The 9,531-nt window shown below is 40.7% G+C and overlaps 1 protein-coding gene across 2 annotated transcripts in view; it reads right to left on the reverse strand.

Moving 5' to 3' along the window:
* The window catches only part of UPP1 (uridine phosphorylase 1), a 48,410-nt gene extending 40,725 nt beyond the window's left edge, over positions 1 to 7,685 (reverse strand). The window contains exons 1-2 of one of the 2 annotated variants that reach the window (XM_088445630.1): positions 7,640 to 7,685; positions 4,726 to 4,786 (exon numbers count right to left, since the gene is read on the reverse strand). In XM_088445630.1, the coding sequence (XP_088301756.1) occupies positions 4,726 to 4,778 (53 nt within the window). In that variant the 5' untranslated portion in view covers positions 4,779 to 4,786; positions 7,640 to 7,685. Of the gene's footprint in view, positions 1 to 4,725; positions 4,787 to 7,085; positions 7,292 to 7,639 lie in introns of those variants that run through there. The other variant, XM_088445629.1, reaches the window with a different exon arrangement.
* Positions 7,686 to 9,531: the final 1,846 nt, after the last annotated feature.

Here is a 9,531-nt window from a genome sequence, read left to right on the forward strand (position 1 = left end):
GTGACGGCCAACGGGGTAAGTACATCTCCAGTCTGTCCAAATTGATTGACATGAGTATACAGGCTTTATACTAACCTGTATACATGTATATTTATGTGCTTTTATATTTAACATTTATATATAAATGTTAAATATAATCACACATAAATATACATGTATACAGGCTAGTATAAAGCCTGTATAGTCATGTCAATCACTTTCGGCAGGTTTAACAGGCTGTAATTGGTCTTACTTGTCCGTGGTCACCGGAAAGCAGGCACAGAGACTGTGCGGTGTTACTTGATACTGCAGGGACTTATGAGAAAATTTCCATCTGTCCCTGCAGTAGTCGGGATATTTAAGTATTTTCCTCATATAACGCCATACTGAAATGGAGTTATATAAAGTATATATATTTTGAGTGATTTAACACTTTTTGCTTTGCTGAATAGCAAAAAGCGTTAAAGCACTGTAGAGATCAATGGCTGATCCCTACAGTGCGGTACTCAGCGAGATGGGAATCAATGGGGAGATAACTGCGTTATCTTCTCCATTATCCCATTGCTGAATAGGGGAGTTACATAAAAAAATACGGAAATCATAGTTTCCGTATTTTTTAAGTTAAAAAATCAATGCTGAATAGGCCCCACTCTGAGCTACTGAGGAGCATATAAAGGATTTCCTAGAACAGTGCACAACAGTTTTAAACACTTTCTTTTCACTTCTACTTACTGTATCCTTAATTTTTTGTTTTTAAATATTTCATTTAATCTACACAATAAATAATACCCACAACAGGGGATTTAAAAACATACTTGAATACATAAGAAATATAAAATATTGAAAACAAAAATAAGGCTAAACAGATATCACTTTGTATTAAGGAGGATAAAGACAACATATAAGAAAGGAAAAAGCATTAGTTTAATTCTTATTGAATTATTCAGACTGTGTCAATCCAGACTATTTATAGTAATAGACAGCTCCTATGTCAATGTGGGTGTGCACAGTGGCATAAATATAGAGGGTGCAAGGGGTGCGCTTGCTATGGGGCCCGGCGGCTATGTGGGCCTGCCAGCCCAGCAAGCACCCTCTGTAGCACGGCCGGCCAAGTTGCTAGTGCAACTGGGAACGCTGGTCTCTAAAGCGATCAGAGACTAAAGACACCTCTGATCGCTTCATAGGCCAGCGTTCCCAGTGATGCAGTGCGCCGGTGGCGTCATGACGTCAGCCGCGATGAGAGGATCCTGTGTCTGCTGCTGGATAGTTAGATTCAGTCAGTGGCAGCATCTACACGGGAGGAGAGCTGACAGCGTGAACTGGAGCGTTGCCCAGTGGCCAGCGTGAGAGGTACTGCACAGGGGAGGGGGGCCACAGGATAAGGGGCATTACTGAGGGTACAGAATAAGGGGCACTACTAAGGGCATTACTGGGGGCACAACATAAGGGGCTCTACTGGGGCACTGAATAAGGGGAACTACTGGGGGCACTGCATAATGGGCACTATTGGGGGCACTGCATAAGGGGCTTTAATACAGGGGGCATTGCATAAGGGGCTCTAGTACAGGGGGCATTGCATAATGGGCACAACTTCAGGGGCATTGCAAAATGGGCACAGCTACAGGGGGTACTGCATAATGGGCACAATTACAGGGGACACTGTATAATGGACACTGCATAGGGGGCACAACTACAGGGGGTATTGCATAATGAGCACAACTACAGGGTAATTTTTTAAAACAGATTACTTTAAGGGAACATTCCAAATGCTGCGGGCTACTTTTTTTTTAATTCTGCACCCCAAAACCCCAGTTCAGCACTTTTTTTCACCACCTATGCAGTGGTGAAAACTTGTCCCCGTTTTTTTACAAAGACTTTTCGCACCTGCGAAAAGTCTTTGAAATTGAATATGGGGATAAGTGAAAATGGCGAAAATGACGTCATCGGCGATAAATTATCGCCTATAATGGACTTTTCACACCAAATTGAATATGGCCCTAAATTGCTGTGTTTACCTGTGTGCATGCCAAAGCAAACAGGTGCAACAGTGCACAAACAGGAGCAAGATCACAAAAACTGAGTTGTCTTATTTTTCCTGGTTTAAGGAGGTTCACAGTGTCTCATTAACAACCTTTCCCAGCAGTCAGTTTCCATTCATTCAAACAACCTGGCTCAAGTTCAGATACATATTGTGTGTTTTTTGGACAAATCATTGAGATTCAGGGAAAAACTGCAGCTTCCAAAGATAAGATCATAACAACTGATATGTAAATGAATTTACAGATATTAATACAGTGTGAAATACACTATGGATTATACCTAACCTGTGATGATTCTGTCTTTTGAAATATGAATATTAATATTTTTTTTAAATACACTTACAAGCATTATAATGTGCAGGAGTGGTTGGCAATGCTTGAAATATTAAATTATATCCAAGCTAGATGTCTTATAGCCACAAAGGTTAAATGAGATTGACAGTGATAATAATGGTAATTTCCCAACAAAGTAATTCTGTGTGTGCAAATATGTCTAAAGGTCTGCTTCACAGGTGCCAAGGAACATACCCACAGCACTTCTTCCTCTAAGTTTTTGACACTGTACAACATTTGCAGGAGCGAGTGTGTGTCTGGAAATCAAAAGTTTGTTGTGTACTGCCTTTATTATATGTTGCAATTTGCTTTTACATTTGCTGAAATGCACACAGAAATGTACAGTCACTGTATAAATTTTATATATTTCCTAGTTCCTATCAGCATTGTTATATACATTTATGATCTATTGTAGAAATTCCCTTGAGAAGCAGCATCTACATTTTTGTTGTTTAATGAAATACAGGTATAGATTATAGACATGATAGTTTCTGTGTTCCAGATAGACATATCCCAGACAAGTATACAGACATGAAATAATACTTCTATGATCTGGAGTATCGACCCTTATAGTAAAATGATGACTATGAGGTTATAGATTTAAAAAATTAAAAAGCAATAAATAAAATAAAAAATAAAAATATGTAATAGCCGTTTTACTAGTATAGTACATTAACGATGTCAATAAACTACTATAAACAGGAGGCTTTTTTGCAATTGTATTTATATTATATATTTTTTATGTTATTATTATTTTTATTATGATTACATTATGCAGATCAATAAATGTATACTTTCAGCTCTTTATATATGACTATTAGGTCTTTATCCTGACATATGGAGTAACCTACTAACTAAAGGATATATGATTATCTGGTGTTTCTAATCAATTAAGTAATTATGGTTAATGCCTGGAGGGATTTAGGGCTCTATTTACTACAATCTGCATATTGAATGCGGATTGTAGTGTGATATTACTGAGTGAATTCGCATTGCGAATTCAGGCAATATCACAGGGATTTAATATAAATCCCTTGCAGGGACAGAGCTTACGATAAAGCTCTGTCCCTGCGGATCCCATCCGCACTCTAGTCGCGGTATTTTCGGAAAAAATACCGCGACTAAGAGCCCGCGCATGCGCCGACCGACCACCGCTACTACACCCCACCCACCGACGCTAAGCCCCGCCCCCCGAAACGCATTGACGTCATCACCCAGGTACCTGAGGTTTTCACAGCACCCTACCACTTGCTGCATATGCACTTTGGAGGATCTTCAGAAGATGACGATTCATTCCCGGAGTCCATCGCCAGCTGATACACAGCAACCGTTCCACAAGCAGCCCTGGTCTTCCGTTGTATCCCCGGAGTTCACCGCCAGCCGTAACACAGCCACCGCTCCGTGGGCAACTCTGGTCTTCCGCTGCATGGCAGCTGGCTCCATCTAGCAGCGACTTTATAGAAAGCGGACAAGCTGAATAAGGACGGTTATTGGTGTGGATACAGCCATCCAGGGGTTGAGGTATTATCAATTCTTTCCCCCTTTTCACCTCCAATTTTCCAGCGTGACCACACTTCACACTGGGACGCCAGCAGTGAATGTCTATTAAACAGCGGAATACAGCTGTTTTATTATTGGAAAAAATTGCTACTTTTAAAGCCACACTGTTGCTAATATTGGCAGTATTAGAACGCTGTGCTGTGGAACCTCAGTGATATGGTATCAAGCTATACTCTCATTCTAATGCACCACAGTAAGAGAGTCATTCGATTTCTGCAGTTTTATATATGACTGATTTTTATTCATGTGTATATGATTGCAATTTTTGCTGTTTATATGTGGATTAATTTGTATGTATTAAATATTAGTTTTTATTTTTACTATATGCCTCCTGTTTATTAAACAGACAGCAAACCTGATATAGATAATTAAATCTTAATTTACCAACAGTGCCTAGCGCAGTAAAGATTTGTTTTTCAGGATGGAGAGGAGTTGTCAGTGCAGGCCGGAACGGACAGAGGCACAGCTGTCACCGCAGATGACACTTAGCACATGCACTCCTGTGCATGATATGAACACCGCAATACTATAGGTACGAAATCTCCGCCGGAGCTGATGAGATCTGCTTCTTCCCTCACTACAAAATCTAGTAGCCAGGCAGCAAAATCTCGTAGCCATGGAGACCTGGCCCACGGGATTTGTCAAGCCCTGGTATAAGGTGATTCATTTTAAATACCTATTGATTTCCTATATACTTAGTTACTGCTTCTATAAATAGAAACATTACTTAAATGATTGATGTTTCTATGGAAACTAGTAAAGCAACTGGGAAGGGAACAATGATTGTTTTCCCCATACTATAGTGAGTACTTACGTTAATGTAGCTTGTTCATCTTGAGTTGCTTTAGTTGCTCTTACTGGTGCCATATTAAAACCTTGAAGGAGAACACAATCATGAGAAACTTAAAATAAATAAATAAATAAAATTAGAAACAGTTTGACATTATAGTAGTCAGGATTTTGTGTATATCTAATAACACCCATTTATATATACCAGCGCCTCTTCACTTTTTTTTTGTGATTTTGTTTCAAGTATTCCTATTATATGTGTATTTCTTTTCATTCTCCTCCCGTATATTAAATTTATACCTTAAGTCCAGGGAAGTAACTAACAATAAAATTGCAATCAATGTATAAACAGTAGTCATTTAGGGGTCTATATATGGTACTGCCGCAATTATTATCGGTCCAACTTTTAATTTTCAATGGAAATATCCCCACTATGTACCAAGGAGAACATGCAGGGACAGCGGTCGTGGTAACCACTGTCCCTGCAAATTATATACCTGGCATTTAGGAGAAGACTTCCCTGGGGGAATCTGTCACTGCACATGCACACAGTGTCAGCTTCTCTCTCCTGCCCCTGGAGCCCCCATAGGCTTACAGTAGTTTACACCATCTAAAGATGGTGTAAACTACCGTGACTAAGTATATAGGGGTCAGAATGTCGTACCCATTCATAGTAAAGGGGACTGCAATCTGCAGCGCTAATTTTCTCTTTGCCAGAGATTTCTGTGAAATCTCCTGCATTTTGCTTTTAGTACATAGGATCGATACATAAAATTATGCAGAAACTGCAGTTTCTGCATAATTTATGTAAAAAACGGCTTGATACATACAGCCTCTTAGTGTGTGCAGAAATAATATGTGACCTATAATAAATAAGCATGTGATATTTTTTAGTACTATTTAGAGAATGAAAGCTGATGATTAGTTGTTATGGGTTTCAGACAATTATGAACATTGCAACTTGTTATTAAATAATCACCATACTCTGTCAGTTCTTGGAAACACTACATTGCTTTTTATTCCCAGGTGACATCAGAGTGACACTAAGCTTAATTAGAAGAATTAGTCAAATTGAATAAGAAAATTATCCAATAAAATGTGTTCTAAATTATTCAGCATTTATTCATAACTGCATGTTTCAATCTGTTTTAGGGACATACTGTATAACTGGTTTAATGGATTATTGCTTTAAACTTCTGAACAACAACACAACCATTTACTTGTGCGCTCATTTTATAACTGCTGCCTATTGCATTATGTATGATGCTGTTATAGCATTAGTATTGTATGCACCTAGTGGTCTGCTTTGAAAACACAACAGGCTGCATATTGTGCCCATTTAGGAACACTTTTTATTCTTAATGCCATACTTGCCTACTTTTGAAAAAGCATTTTAGGGAGATTGTGAAAACAACACCTATGAATCCACGGTAAAGTGGACGTGTACTGCTACATCTGAGAGGTGTGCCATTATATTGCCTTAAGGAACATCCAAATGTAAACGAGCCTCAAAGCAGTTAGTAAGGTCTATTTCGTGATGAAAACACACTGATACTTTTCAGAAAATTCATGTAGCAATAGGGATCAATGTGCCTTATAACCAATGCAGTGAAATAAGACTAATGATCCCATATCAATGTATATATATATATATATATATATATATAAACAGCTTCATAATAGGGGTAACGGCCCCCATACATCTGAAGCCGGAATGTGCGATCTTGTGTTCGGATCGGCAACGCCGGTCGGAAATGCCGACCGGCGGCCATTGATGTTCCGAGATCCGTCGCAAGATCTGTGAAATTCTACATATTACAATTCACCGATCTGCCAATCACGATCATTTTTTGATCGTGTTCGGCATATCTGTGGTATCCAAGATGTTGGATTTCACCGATCCTGCAATGCCGGGTTGCAGGATTGCTACATCGTCGCAGATGTATGGGGGCCTTAAGGTGCAATCATGGAGATTGCTAGACCTTTCAGGCAGTCAGGGAGATTGCTACGATTTCAGGGAGTCTTCAGGCAGAGTTGGCAAGTAAGCTTAATGTACTTACACCAGCAAAATCACAAGTGAAAACTGTTTTTAATAAGTTGTATTCCAGACAGAACAAAACATGGCAAAACTTCTATCATCACACCGACAGACACAGCATTGCTAGAGAGGGTCTGAGGGAAGCACAGGGAAATAACATGCACAATGATCCCTGTGCCTTGGGGCTTTTTCTGACAGCTAGAACGTGAGAGAAGGCTCAGACAGTGTTCATTATAATAAACCTATGCACTCACCTATAAAAGAGAGAGAGACAGAGAGAAAGAGAGAGAGAGACAGAGAGAGAGAGAGAGTTAGTTCCGGGTTGATAACATGAAACATGTTCTTACCTTATCTGGATACTGTGTTGCGGTGATGTATTGAAGCCTATTCCTGATACAGGGAATATATACAGTAGTACACACCTATTTCCTCTTGGGTTTCTGTTCTCCTATTGGTACATGTAATTCTATGCAGAACGCTGCTGTGACCTTCTGATCACCTTAATAATGTTTGAGATGTTGCTGTCAGACATGCTGTAGTAGTGTAGGTCTATGTAATAACTGAATTTCCCCAGCAGCAAAGTCATCATCCCACACTCATGACAGAGACCTGACACGCCCATAGAGCTGTCATCTCACCATTCACAGGCAATGTCACACACACCACATACACAGACAAACGCTGCTGCTCAGCAATGTTTATTTCTTCCTTGGTCACAAGATTTATTTATTTACAATCCAAAGAAAATTACGATTATAAAGCAAAGTTTATTTCCCCCAAATACAAGAAAAAAGTGGCAGATCCTGAATATATTAAGCCACACATTGAGCATTATGTTACATAAATATAACATTTCGACTAGAATATAAAGTGTAACTACGCAGCACAATGATATCCTTACCTGCTCTCAGTAGCAGACTTTGCTCCGCTGTAACTGACAGTGACAGTGAGGCTGCACCCATAGGCCCGCCCCCTGTGCACTGCAGCCGCCAGCCGGGGTCTCGTTACCCTCCCTGAGCAGTGAGCAGACGCTGTAGAAGCAGCTACGGCAGCGGATGGGAGTTGGTAACCGAGTTGCTGTGACTCAGATCCTGTACTTGGCAGCGATGCGATTATTGTGGGGCTTTATAGGAAATGGAAGAATGTAGGATGGTCTGTGTCCCATGTATTAACGTTATTGTCACACTCCATTATATGATATTACCCTGTATAGTCTACATATGTGTAATATGTTTACCTGGAGAGTCTAGAGACTGTAATCATTATACACACTTACAAAGGGAAGGTTGTGTGTTAAATAATGCAGAATTATACTGATCAGCTGTTAAGATAATATACCATAGTATTTATTCCTATACAGAGTCTGTCTATGGGAAATTAGCCAGTCAGTTGCACTATAATTAATACGGTGCCCTAAGAGAGTATTAGCCTGGCCCTGGGACTAAATTATTGAAAAATGAATAGACATGTATCACTGTTTTGCATGGGGAAACTTTTACCTAGGTCACCCCATGGGGGGTAATATGTAAAGCAGTCAGAAGCGGAGAAGTTGTCCATAGCAGCTAATCAGCTTTTACTGTAGCTAGTATTTATCAAGTGTATTATATTTAATAATAGGTAGAAGCTGATTGGTTGCTAGGGGCAACTATTGCACTTGTCCTCTTCTCCACTATTTAGGAGGCATGATACATTGGTGAAACATTTTGCTGGTGGAGCTACCGTCGGCGGTGACCCTTTAAAAATTTAACTCTGTTGCCATAGATATAGCGCCACAGTTAATAACGAATGTTAGTACCAGCGGCATATTTAGTTTAGTATCACAGTAATACACAATAATAATCGAATGCGCTCCCCCTGGTGCTGTACTGGTGTTGTCTACTGTATTTTAAGGAGTATATGACTGATGATTCTCGAGTAATAAGTACAACACAGTGGGCATAATACCATGGGACTTAGTGATGTGTCATACACACTATGGACTAGAGATAGTGAAAGTACACAGCATTTAATGTAGTAAAACAACCACAACAAAATACAATAGGTTATACTGTTTCTAGTCAAAGTCACAATGGGGGTAACTAAAATATGGGTACAGTAATATGGAAGGTGAATCCCATGCACGTGATAAGTAAACTGGTAACGTGGTTAGTTATGCTGATATAGTAGAGGAAGTCAACAGGTGGCGTCCCAACCTGAGTTGATCCTTTTCAGTCACTTCTTCAACAAGTGAAGCGATGGGTATAAAGAGGATGATCGCACTGTGTGGGTTAACACAAGTGCGGGGGTACCTGTATGTTGGAGTCTCTGTTTCAGGCTGTCTGGAGTTCGCCGGGTTTCTCTCTAGGGACGCAACAAGCGGCACACCTGGTCCTGGTGGTCCGCTTAGCGTCAACCTGGAGTGTAGCTCCGTGGTTGGTACAGCAGGTTTTGCGGTGTTGCCGGTGGGGGGTGAGCCGCGTTACTGCTGTGCCTTCCTCTCCTTCTCTCGTCGTGAGTGGAACAGTCTCCTCTGCGTTGCAGCGCTGATCATTCGGCTCCTATGTTCTTCCGGGTAGAGCGCGCTATAGGGGCAGGTAGCGGTCACGTGATTTCGGAATTCAGGGAAATTTCAGTATCATGCAGGAGATTGAGTGTGGATCCCAACGCGTTTCGGCCCTTTAGGCCTTCCTCTGGGGGGGTGTTAGCATATGTGCTGGTTCCTGCTAATGGCGCAGGCGTCACAAGTATCGGACTCGGAGGGGTCCTCAGATGATGGGGAGGTGCATGACGACACGGACTCGGACACATCGGTCC

The sequence above is a fragment of the Taudactylus pleione genome, unplaced genomic scaffold (assembly GCF_031769625.1).
Source record: "Taudactylus pleione unplaced genomic scaffold, aTauple2 ptg000386l, whole genome shotgun sequence".
In the NCBI taxonomy this organism is placed as follows: Eukaryota; Metazoa; Chordata; class Amphibia; order Anura; family Myobatrachidae; genus Taudactylus; species Taudactylus pleione.